The sequence below is a fragment of the Mesoplodon bidens genome, assembly GCF_964165515.1.
Source record: "Mesoplodon bidens genome assembly, chromosome: 9".
NCBI lineage: Eukaryota > Metazoa > Chordata > Mammalia > Artiodactyla > Ziphiidae > Mesoplodon > Mesoplodon bidens.
In genome coordinates, this window is record NC_138166.1 from 35,077,060 (window position 1) to 35,090,714 (window position 13,655).

Sequence of the window (13,655 nt, forward strand, 5' to 3'; positions counted from 1 at the left end):
AATAATTTAACCTATATTAATAAGAGTGCTTAGAACAGTGCCTGGCACACTGAAAACACTCAGTAATTGTTATTTTATTATTTGCTAACAGCTTACAGGGTTTGCATTGTGTAAATAATTTCATCCAATATGCCTCCATAACTTTACTGTGGAGAAAACTTATATTTAAGATTGGGTTCCCCAAATTTTAAGCCTTTCAATCAGCAGTTTCTTTTTCTTAAGTCTAATATTCATCTTTCCTTGCAAACCTTTTCTTCCTCTACTGTTCCCCATCACAGGAGGTGACATCACTACCTACTCTGTTGTCCAAGCCTGAAACTTAGAAACCATTAATCCTCTCCATGCCTATTAATTACATACCAAGCCAACTCTACTTCTGAATTAAACTGCTCACATTTGACAGTAAGTTCTGCTAAATCTCCTGTCCTTACTGCAGGCATAGTGATCTTCTGAAATGCAGGTTTGATCATGTTCCTTCCCTGCTTGAAATAAATCATTAAATCCTTATGAGTTACAAGCCCATTTTCAACATCGTGCATATCTCTTGTTCTTCTCCCCTGGGTCTCAAGAGGATGGAGATGGAGGAGAGAGGGAAAGACAGAGAGATAAGGAGAAAAGGTAGAAAATCAAAGCAAGAAGGGACAAAAAGAGAAGAAAAACTGAGTGTGGGTTAGCATTTGGGTGTGGAGTCAAGAAGCTAGAGAGTTAGTGAAATGATTTATGCAGTGCTTGTTGCCATCTGGGGAAACAACCCTTTAATCTATGTGCATAGCCCCATGAGATCAAAATCTTGGACAGTTTCCTCACAACAAGAGATGTACACAAATTCCTTTCAGATTAGAAACAATCTGATTTTCTCCTGGATCGGCTGATGTAAATGCCCTTTCTCCTTGGGAAGGGGGTATGTAGAGGGTATTAAAGTAATGGAAGGAGATGGCTGAGAATGATATTTCACATAAAAGAAGAAAATGACTGCCATCTTTAGAGCAAGTTTTATCTTACTTTAATAGCTTTTCTTCATTAATTACTATCCAGATCTCTTAATCACCAAGAGAACTGGATAGCACCTTCTCTGATTATCCACTCTAATACAACATCAACAGTGTCTGTATTTTATTTTTACCAGCAGTATCTCCATTGGAAATAGAGTGGAAATGAAGTCAACAAAATTAACATTCCTTTGTTTGTTTCCAACATCAGTTGTTACTTCTAAGGGTAGTTTCTGGAACAGAGGATGTATAGTAATAATAAGAGAAGCAGATTAAGGAAGAGGGGGAGAAGGAAAAGAATAACAACAAAAAGGAAGAGGAAGAGGAAGTCATTCACTCAATAACACATATAAAAACATAAGCAGAATTCTGACAAGGAGTTGGTGTCAACTATACTTGCCTCGGATCTCCCAGAGAAAATTTGATTTCATTTTTTTTTTCTCTAGAATGGGTGAAAGGTGTGTTCTGCCCATTGTTGCTGCCTGAACCATGTGGATAACTGTCTGCCTCATAGTCAATTACATAGTTACATGGTATATTCTCCTGCAATGAGATAATCATATCCCTTTTCATATTGGTCTCAAAAGTTGGATAAATTCAGAAGACGATAAATGCAATTCTCATTGCCCTAAATAATAATGTGTGTCCTGTGTGTGGGCGAGTTTTAAAAAATACAGATAAATTTAGCCATAGTGACAAATTTTATATGCAGGAGGCATGGATGTTGTTCCTCCATTGATATACAACAAGTCTGACAAAAACATATGGTGACATTGCAATTACTGTCTCTTCCTCATTCTGGCCTATGTCACCAGTTTTCTGTGGTTGGCATAATAAGGAATTCTAAGAAGACCTCAATCTACTAAAGGGAAGAATTCCTAGAGTGGGAAAAAGATGAAAGTAGGGGTAAAGGGAAAAACTGCCTGCTGTTCTTTTATGACTCTGCTTCTGATCTGCCATCTTGTTGCCACAGTGGCACCACCTTAGAAAATCAGTGTGGTGATATGTCATGTCATTCCTCTGGAAATTCCTTAGGAAAGTTAAGTGGCTAGCTCATCGTCACATGGCTGGTGAGGATTATACTGAAATTCGTATCATTTTAAAACACTCCACACTAGTGTTTTTCAACTTATTAGCTGCAAACCACTGGAGGGTTGCAGCAAAATTTTAAAAGAATCCTCAAATCCTTGTGTACACATATATTTTCTTGATCCACAATTCAAAAGATACTATGATTATCGTTATTATCATGCAGGAGGTCTACAAAATTGGTTGACACTTAAAAGGAGTACTCTTCTTACTAAAAAATTTAAATAAATAAAAGGAAACCATGACTATATACTTGTGGTTTTCATATTTTGAGGTTTCATAGATCAATATCAACATCATTCATTATATGTTTTTCAAACTTAAAATTATAGTCTTTCAAACTAAATAAATTTAGTTTTGTGGAAAACTCACTTCATGGTTCTTCCCTTCAAAATCAGTGAAAATGTTATCACGGGCCAGGACTAGTGTAAAACATGACATTTGGGAATCTTGCTTCTCACCATACTATGTAGAAAAAGGTAAGAGTTCAACGGACTGTGAGTTGTTAGGACGGGTTTCAGGAAAGCCTATATACATATGAAGGTCCTTTATCCTACTCTGGGCTGACTTTTACCTGGCATTGCTTGTTGGTGATTACATCTGGCCAGTCAACTCTTAGAACTGCCATCTCCAAGCTTAGCGATGGAAATGGTAGCTCACAAGCAGTTCATGTTCTTTCTAACTTAGAAATGATTCATCATTGTGGGTTGTGAAAGAGAGTGAAGAAATGGGCTCTCATATAGATTTTGCCTGCACTTCTTAATCTCTTGTTCTGTATGAGCTAACCAAGGAGTACAACCTTAGTTAAAAAGTCAGTCTAGGCTAAGGAAAAAAGAGTGTGGCAAATACTGACATACTGGGTGATTCATTCATTCAACAAACATTTGCAGAGCACCTACAACGTTCCAGAACTGTGCAGAGGACACAGCGATTAAATACAATGAACATCAGCAAAAATAATCTCTGCCATGAAAGCACCCAGGAAATGTACCTAATCTAGAGTAGGGATTTATGGGGATTCATAGATGGCTTCCCAAAAGAGATAAGATCTGAGCTAAGTCTTGAAAACTTAATAGGGATGAGGCAGAAGACTTTGTTAGCAGAGTGAACAGCGTGTGCAAACATGAAATTTCTTGTCCATACCTCCCTTTTGTTATTTCAGAGATGGTTGATCTTTGTCTACACCCACCATCTGAAGATGAAACCAGACCCTGACCTGTCGGGGGGGGGGATGGTCTTTACCTGTCAGGAGAAGTAGGTGCCCTGCTGTTGCCTTGTAAGGCCTTTTCTTCTCAGCTAAATAAGTAATATAAACAAGAACAGGACAACAGGGATGATCCTGCTGCAAAATACTCACATACATGTGGCCAGGCAAAGGGCCAATGCTAATCACAGCCTCCAGCACCTGCATACCCTCAGCTGTGGGGCTCAGTTCTCAAAGAAATTCACATAAGGCCTGTCAGCACCTTGCTGTCTGCCTTGGGACAAGGATATCTAGGAACCTGCCTGAACGTTTCCCACATGCTACAAGGCCTGTTTTTCAACATTTACATACTTTTCTGATACAGTAGTCCCAAACCCTGGCACAAAAGAATCCTTCCGAACCTGGGCTGGGGGGTGAGCTGAAATTCGAACACCTCCTTAAGTTGAAAGGAGGCACCTGGTTGACACTCAGAGACATGTGAAGAGAAGGTTCCTCTGTTAAACAAAGGCGACCTTCAAGGCAGGCTTCATAAACAGGCAACCTGTGCAGTTGCAAAGGACCCCATGTTCAGAAGGGCTCTCAGGCTTGGTTCAATGCTTGGCTGGCATCTTCTTGAAATTATTAATAATTTTTAACAAGGAAGCACTGGGATCCACAAAGTTTTAGTGAGTCCTGACTGCCTTCCCCACCAAAGGCAAAATGGGGAGCCTAATCAAGGGCCTGGAGTTCTACACGAGCATGTGAAATGGAAGTGTGTTATAAAACAGAGAAAAATAAGATTGAGAGTACAATTTTATAGTTTTTAAGGAAATATAGCATTGTTTGTTAAGTCAGGTACCCACAATTTTGATTTTCCAAGCCATCATGAAGTTTGTTACTCTGAAATACCACTTTCTTTTATTGCTTTATAGACTTTATAAAACCCCTTTCTGTTTCTTTAACCTGGAAGAGTAGCCCCAACTAAAAATAGAATCACCATATGACTCAGCAATCCCACTACTGGGCATATACCCTGAGAAAACCATAATTCAAAAACAGTCATGTACCACAATGTTCACTGCAGCTCTATTTACAATAGCCAGGACATGGAAGCAACCTAAATATCCACTGACAGATGCATGGATAAAGAAGATGTGGAACATATATACAATGGAATAATACTCAGCCATAAAAAGAAACAAAAGTGAGTTATTTGTAGTGAGGTGGATGGACCTGGAGTCTGTCATACAGCATGAAGTAAGTCAGAAAGAGAAAAACAAATTCCTTATGCTAACACATATATATATATGGAGTATATACAAAACAAAAAAATGGTTCTTAAGACGCTAGGGGCAGGACAGGAATAAAGACGCAGACGTAGAGAATGGACTTGAGTACATGGGGAGGGGAAAGGGTAAGCTGGGACGAAGTGAGAGAGTGGCACTGACATATATACACGACCAGATGTAAAACAGATGGCTAGTGGGAAGCAGCCACTTAGCAAACAGGGAGATCAGCTCCGTGTTTTGTGACCACCTAGAGGGGTGGGATAAGGAGGGTGGGAGGGAGGAGATATGGGGATATATGTATATATGTATGGCTGATTCACTTTGTTATGAAGCAGAAACTAACACATCATTGTAGAGCAATTATACTCCAATAAAGATGTTAAAAAAAAAAAAGAGTAGCCCCAAAGACACACAATTCAGAGAAACACATAAAAATGTACCACACAGTGGTCAAAGCCACAGTACTGAAGCAGTTTCTCTGTACAAATTTTCACTCTATGTCCCAACTGGTGAGAGATCACTGTTATCTTGTGTTTATCTTTCCTTTTACAACCTCAACCCACCATTCAGTTCCTTCTCAACCACAACTTGAGTTCTCCTTGTGTTGATGCTACCCTCAGTCTTTTTTGGTAAATATTTTTTTGCATCACCAGCACCTTGATTTTCATCAGGACTGGCTTCATAATTAGCAAGGCTCAGTGCAAAATGAAATGTGGGCTCCCTGTCACAAAATACAAATTAGTGAGAATTTTAAGGCAGCAAGAGTAAGAGCATTAAACCATGTGTAGGGCCCTTCTAAGTGTGGGGCCTGTGTGACTACACTGGTTGAAAGCCCACAAAGCCAGCCCTGCTTCTCCCTGGCCAGAATTGGGTCAAGTACCGGCTCCTTAACTAATCACTGGTAAGTGGGTTGACAAGTTTAGCCTTGGACTAAGAACAGCTCCTTTGGAGCTGGGCCTAAGTTCATCTTCCCCTGATCTGTACTGCATCTGGTGGCAAGGATTCATGTGTGAAACCAGGCTTCTTTTAAGTAGATGAGGTACACATAGTCACTGAGTAGCCAACAACAGTACCCACTATACCATATACTGTATCCATGACTCAGAAGGAGGCATTCTTCTTCAGAAGCTCTCTCTGATGCAAGTTTTGGTTCCCTAGGGCCTTGAAGAGTTATTCGAATCAATCCTGCTCAAATCTTCCAACTCTCAATTTCCAGGTTTCCATGCACTTCAAACCTCGTCCCTGGTACCAACCCTGCCTGCAGGTACAAGGTGGGGTGAGAAGACACGGTTCCATCCTCTTGATGATTATCATATAATTAAAGAACCATGACCGAAAGACCATAAAACATACAAAAACTCAAATAATGGAAAAATTTTAAATAAAAATACCACTTAAAATCTACATGTTAGTGCAGAGACTTTACAGAAGTACTGGATTAATAAGCTCTGGGTGGAATCTTCAATATGAGTTTAGGAGGAAATAGATTTTTTTAAAAATTTATTTATTTTATCTTTGGCTGCATTGGGTCTTCGCTGCTGCACGCAGGCTTTCTCTAGTTGCGGCGAGCAGGGGCTACTCTTTGTTGTGGTGTGCGGGCTTCTCATTGCGGTGGCTTCTCTTGTTGCAAGCATAGGCTCTAGGTGTGAGGGCTTCAGTAGTTGTGGCACACAGGCTTCAATAGTTGTGGTGCGCAGGCTCTAGAGTAGTTGTGGCACACGGGCTTAGTTGCTTCATGGCACGTGGGATCTTCCCAGACCAGGGCTCGAACCCATGTCCCCTGCCTTGGCAGGTGGATTGTTAACCACTGCACCACCAGAAATAGATTTTTAAATGGGGGAAATGGTCAGTGTTGGGTGTTTGAAATGCACTTTGGAGCAAAAGACAGAGATTCACAATCCACAGGGGCAGAATTCTTATACAGCAAACTCTGATAGTTCAGTGAATCTTTTTCAAGAGTCAAACAGGTTTGTTTGGCTAAAGTAGACTGTACAAGTCACTCAAAAATGTCAGTGGTGAAAGGAAAACCATCATGCAGTGGAAAGTCATTACTGGCAAGTTAGATCCAATGCAACAGACAACAGCATGGTTTCTAAAGACATATATAAACCATGAATTTTTACACCTATGTGAAAATTGAGTCTTTTGCTTCTGTTATTTCCTTCAAAACATTCACTCTTTCTTCATCTGGCCAAAATCCTGTTCAAACTGAGACAAGCTGGGACCTGGGACCCTTTGCTGCACTGCTGTAATGTTTGCACCTGGACACACCTCTCTTCAAGCAACAAAATACAAAGAAACTATACGGAACTAAAAATAACTGCGTGCATGCCCAGCTGGGGCAATTCTGGACAAAAGATACAAAGGGACCAAAAAACCCAAGAGCCACTTTTGAAGAGCCTGGAGCAAAAGCAGGGGGTCAGCAGCAAAAGCAGGGTACTGCGCATGCCCCCTGCACACAACACCACCTAAGGGGTGGGCAAAACACCTAAGCCACCCCTCTGGCCCGACCCCTGGACACACCCCTACCCTCAATCTCATATAAAGAGCAAGCTTATCCCCCCTCCTCAGCGAGCAAGCAAACAAAGGAATCTGTTGTTTGTTCTTGCTCCCAGCTGCTGCAGCAGGGGCCCCAATAAAGCCTAGCCTGAATTCCTTGTCTGGCCTCTGATCAATTTCTATTGATTAAGGAGGCCAAGAACCCTGGTCGGTAACAAGACCTTAAGACCAAGGTCAGGCCCTATCACCGCCAAGGAGCCTTCCTCAAACCTTCCATGAACCTTCCTCACTTTGCAGTACTTCTTCTGGCTGCAAGGGACTTAAGAAAATGACTGTTTCTTGTCCATGATCTCAGTGCATGTTATGACTTCTAATGAAATGATCTATTTTAGTGCCTCTCACTCACTGGACTGTAAACTCCCTAATGCTAGAAACTGCCTTATTCCTCTTCTGTGCCTTGCCTTGATAAGTGCTCAAGTTATCATGTATCAACATGTAATAAGTATTTAAGAATGCTTATTGAAAGTAATGGGCTCATAATATACATAGGAACAATAATTTTAATAGTCTGTGTGTATAATGGAAAAACAATACTCAGAAAAAAAACGAATCGTATGTGTAAAAAGTAGATATTTTTTATGCTGCTGGTGACCTTAATGAAGTATTAGATTAGATTGCATAAGCACCAGATGAACGGATAACATAGAACCCCAGTCACGACCGTATCTCCAAATTACTACTGAGCAAGCAAAGACAAGGACTCAGAGAGAGATGGAAGGTGGCTTCTCCAGCGGTGTTAAAAAATGCTTCTACAAAAGAGTAGCAAAGCTAAGGGCTTTCTGATCCTCCTTCACACTTAATTTTGCCATTTGCTTTTCCCATTCATGCTGGCTTTCATGTCAATTCGTGCTTGCTTTCAGTATGTCTGTCTGTGTGTGTGTGTGCGCGTGCGCGCACACTCATGCATGTTATCATCTAAAAAAGAATAATTCCTGAGAAAGTAACAGTGATGTGAAAGGAACTGGGATAGTAAAAAAAGTCTCTGACTTTTCCTTTTTGTTCAGTTAGACTTTCTAGTAGGCTTTCTCGTGAACTTTTTCCTCTATTGACAAACTTAAAACGAGTAAATGGTGAATTCCAACATCACTAGGAGATAACTTACCTCAGTTAAGACTGGAAAATATAATCACAATTTCTATGTTAATTTCATAGCTCTGAGTAGATACTTAGTGGCAGTAATGGAAAAAAATCCAAACACTTTTGGAAAACATGAGAAAAACAAGGTTCTAAATCTAGAGTCTCTGAATTTCGTTATCAGTGTGAGATAAGATTGCCACACTAACAGCAAGGCAACAAGACATTTAGGTATGAATACATAATATGTGGAAATTATAATTACTTTAAATATATTCCTTATATTTGAGAAGTTCAACTATATTTTTCATGTGCTCTAATTCTCAATATAAGCTTAATTAGTACCTTATTAGAAATATTAAAAAAATTTAAAGACATACTTTGAATTTCAATGATCTTCTGTAAAGAAGTAACAGCATTCATATTCGGAGTTTGTTGGAGAATATCTTCTGCAAGTGGCTCCAGCTGCAAGAATGGTAAATAATGATATGAGCAGAACATTATGACTTTATAGTAAGTTTCACAGAAGCAAACCAAATTGAAACAACCTAAAAAAAAAGCCTGCTCCAAGAACTACTTAAGATTTTGCTGATACCAGTTCCAAAAGTGTAGCCAGTTTTATTTTCTGTTTTGCAGCAATGTAATTGAATTCCAAGGGGATTTTCTACTGGTCACAAAATTAATCTATGAAGTCCCTGAAGCAGGTGCATGTCTGTGTATTATTCATTAAAAATCCGAGTTATTTGTGTAATTTTTGTGGATTCCTGACAAACCAAATTCCATCATGTCTGTATATGCAGCTGGGCCCTGCAAACGAAACCTCAGGGAAGCTGAAGTAGACAGAAGGTGGGAAGTCTATTATCCATACTTTTGTGGTGTTTTTACACCTAACTACGTTACACTTTTGGACACTTCACAGCAGAACGCCACGAGACATAGCTGCTCTTATTCAACTGCTACTGAATAAGTAGTAGAGAAAATGCTCAAATAAAACCAAAAGTAAAATAACTGTACATTTTCATTTAACTTCCACTGTATTCACATCTATGCAGATAGCCATGTGGAAGCACAGGACAAATTCCTGTCTTGCAAATCTATCCTGATCTTCTGGAATTACACTGATTTTTCATGGGGAAGCTCAGCAAACATTGTTTTGCAAGAAATGAAGAAGAGCTTTAAATAATTTATGGAGTGTTCTGGCAGAACTAAATCTGATGATGCATCCCTGGGAATACCTTGGTGATGTGGCTTGGTGTGGAGCAGGACAAACTGCATAGCAGAGCACTTGCAAACAAAATAGCTGCCCAGCTATGGTGACCCAGAAAGCAAGGAAAGTAATAGTAAAAAGGGATTAACAACAACAAAAAAGTTTTCTTAGAAAATTTAAAGTTAGTAGTCTCAATAGGCCAAACTATTACATGGCAAGAATGGGAAACGATGTCACTAGACACTGTGCCAAAACATGAACCCATCTATGTCTCTTCATCTGTAGAAAAAAAGTAAAAAACTCAGGGATTCCAAGTTTCCACAGCATGTGTGAGTGAATCTTCCCCCCAGGGTCTCTCTGAATTGATTATTCTATACTTTAATCATGGAATCTAAAACAATAGCACCTTTCTTCCAGATGCCATAGGATAACAGACTAGCTCAGGGATATTTATACATGGGTAAATTCACTAAATATAACTTTCCAGAGTGTTTTTCTTAGCTGCCAAAGAAAAACATTTAAAACATCAAAAGGTTTACTTGCAGTACAGTTTGGCGAGAGGAAGAAAAAAAACCCCACAGTGTCAGTGAAAGGTTCTGCAATCTTAAACTCTTAAAATTTGTTAAAAATCATTTTTTAAAAATCTGGTATTTCAGACAGTATCTTCAAAAATACGTTATCCTAGTAACACCCTCTTAACTCAGAGGAATTGCTGAATCATAAATGGAAGGTTACTTGGAAAACTCTTATTCAAGAATTAGACAGAGCTGAGCTACCTTGCTCATAAATAATCTTTCCTTTCACTTCTCTCTCAGGGCTTAGAGAAAAATTTTAATAGAAATCAGGTAGACTTTATTAATAAAATGTTCTGAAATATCACTCTATGTTCGAATACTTAAGAATAAAAGCACAACGTAGTATGAGCATATTTAGTTCTTAAGCTTTCCTGCGACTTCAGGGTAAAATGCTGACAAACGGAAAGGTGCTAGCTACTGGAAAGAAAGCTACAGGCAGATCATTAATGTAAAAACCTCACTTCTGGAACGCTCTCACATTAGGTCTGTGGGCTATTTTTAGGACCTGGGTTATGTAGAAAGTAAACTTGATGCAGGGTGTTGAGAGTAAAAATACAAACAACCCTAAACCTCCAATTTGGAATTGTCAGTTAGATACGATAAAGTTGTGTCTACTTATGAAAGCAACCTAGAGAATTAAGGCAATTACATTGATAATTTAAGCCTCCCAAACCATTTCCCTGCATATTTTAGGTGAATGTCATTTGGAGGATTTAACCTTCAGTAAATTGCCCCAATTTGTTTCATTTTGAGTGTATACACACAGACAGAGCTGAATTCAGAAAGTTCTCAATGTAGGTTCTTTATTTTTTCTCTAGTAGCTCTGCTGAGAAGGTAATGGGTAATACTCGCAGTTGGCAAGAAGGCAAGCAGCATTTAGAGTCTGTTTTCATAATATTAAAACCTTGTATAGAGGGACCACAGAATTGAGTTGTCTTTTCTAAACGAGTTTGTTGATTTAATAATTCACAGTTATAAGCACTAAAAACATCTGACTGAAGCATCTATTTAATAAATATTTATGAGTAATGGTCATTATTAATAAAATCTAATAACTGTAATAAAATAATATTAAACAAATAGTCATATTTTATAATTTTGGAGCAAAAAATAAGAATATACAGTAAAGCTGTGTTATATACCTAGTTTGGCCGATAAGATGTAGCAAAAACACTGGCAATGAGGCTAATCAATGTTAGTAAGAGTTATTAAAAGATAAATAAGGAAGTAATTTATGCAAACCAGAGAACTGCATGCAAAAGTTATACTAAGATCAAACAGATGCAGATGTAGGAAATATCACACACCCATCACACTGTCTTTGTTGCACAATTCCATCAAGTAATAACAGAGTTATAAGATACACTAGATGATTTTAACACAACTTCTTGGCATTTGAAGCTCTCATCTAGGTTTCCTATATCTAAAGCTTAAATGCAATCATTACTTACTGCAATTCTTTATATAAATTTTCAGACTCAGTATAGGGATATTTATTTTTCTACATCTTTTACAGAAAGTTGCAATACTCTATTGATACAATTCAGATGTTTGTTAAATTGCACATACCATGTAATTGCTAAGTACTACAGCTATTTTAAAACACCATAAAAGTTGGGGCCATTATCATGTTGTGAATAAATAATTTTCAGATTCTTTAGAATCAAATCATTTAAATCATCAAAAATCACTTTAGTTGGCTAAGATGCACTTATGGAAAAAGGCAAGAAGGGTATCCTTGGAGAAGCTCGAGTAGAAGTTTTAAAACTCACTTTGTACTTATGAGACATGAAAATCATCTCTATTATTTTCATGATTCAGAAAAGAACAGAAAAAAAAAAGCTAAACAGATTTTGCAAAATATAACAGATACAAGAGGACAGATGCACACATCAACCAAGCAAAGGATCTACTAAGTACTCTTAGCTTTTATATTATGTTTCCCAAATATGCCAAGTATTTTCATACTCTTATACCTTTATTTATTCTCTGAATTTTATTTTCCCTATCCTTCTTTGAATTGGTGAAACCATACTAAATCATTCAAGGACTAACACAAACACTGCCTGATCTGAAATCTTTTCTAAAATCCTCTGATAGAGCAAACTGCTTCCACTCTTTGTCTCCTTTCCACAAAAATTCTCTTGTTTACTCTACACATTATATGACAGTCAGCCATATGTGTCATTCTCTATTTTGTTGTGAGCAATTTAAAGGCAAAGATAGAGCCTGGTATACAATAGGCATTAAAAAAATGTTGAATGAATGGAGGAATGATTAATTGAAAGAAAACATGGGGAGATAGGCTTTATTTGGCTCTCCATAGCTAACAGACCTACATGGAATATGTTCTTTCACTTGGTCGTCTGCCATAATCAGGGCATGTTTTTAGACTAAAAGAATAGGGAAAACAACAGAGATAATTCATTTTTAAATCAAAATAATTTATTTTTAATTGATGTTTTAATTGATTTTTAAATTAACCATCCATTTTGTGAAACTAATTTATTAATTCCAATGATGTATAAATGTAATTTTATATAGACTTTATACAATCATATCTTCTGTGAATAACGAGAGATTTATTTATTCCACCCCAATCTTTATATTTTTAAATTTCTTTTTCTTACCCTATTGCACTGTCTAGGACCACCAGTGTAATGTTAAAATGAAGCACTAAGAGTGAATATCTTTGTCATGTTTTTTATTTCAAAGAAAAATTCTCATGTTTCACTTTTAAATCTGATGCATACTATAAGATGTTTGTAGATATCCTTTATCAAGCTAGTAAATTATTCCCAGTTTATCAAAAGTAGTTCATAATTGAGTGTCTAATTTATCAACAAATTTTTAAACATCTATTGAAATGGTTATATTTCTTCTTCATTCTCTTAACGTGGTGAATTATAACAACTTATTTTGTAATGTTAATATCCTACATTCTTGGCCTAAACACAATTATATTATGGGTTTTTAAGATAATGATGAACTGCTAATATTTTGTTTAGGGTTTTAACTGCTATGCTTATGAGCAGGATTTTCCTGTAATATTCTTTTCTTATAATGTTCTTTTGAGCTTGGGTGTCAATAGTATACTAGCCTCAAAAATCAGTTATGAAGTGTTCTCTTCCCATCTTCCCCTTTACTCTAAAACAGTATAAATTATTAGCAGAATTCACTGCTGAAGCTATATGGGCCTGGTGTTTTCTGTTGGTATATCTGGTATTGAAGATTTAATTTTGTTAATTATGGTAGCATTCAAATTTTCTGTCTTTTTGATTCAGTTTATTTTTACAAGAATTTTTCCATTTCAAATAAAATTTCAATTTTCTTTTACACGAAGTTTTTTTTTTAATATTCTCTTGTAATCATTTTAATACATTAAGATCTGTGGTAAAGTCCTTTTTGTTCATTCAGAGTGCTGGTAATGTATGACTTTTCTTTCAATCAGTCTTTCTAGAGTGCTATCAATTTTGTTAATTATTTCAAAGAACTAAAATTTGACATTTTAATTCTTATATATTGTATGCTTATTTTTATTTCATTGTTTCTTTATATTTAAGTCACTCACCTCATGTTTAATTTGTTGCTTTGATCTCCTAATTTCTTGAGTCGTGTGTTCCTATCTGTAATTTTAAACTTTCTTCTATTCTAGTATATACATTTAAAGCTTTACATGTGTTTCTAAAT

At 37.1% G+C, this 13,655-nt stretch overlaps 1 protein-coding gene across 1 annotated transcript in view; it reads right to left on the bottom strand.

Annotated features, from left to right (window-relative positions):
- Positions 1 to 13,655, bottom strand: part of HDAC9 (histone deacetylase 9) — a 582,852-nt gene that overhangs the window by 50,164 nt on the left and 519,033 nt on the right. The window contains exon 24 of the mRNA XM_081243377.1: positions 8,564 to 8,648. Within this exon, the coding sequence (XP_081099503.1) occupies positions 8,564 to 8,648 (85 nt within the window). The remainder of the gene's footprint in view (positions 1 to 8,563; positions 8,649 to 13,655) is intronic.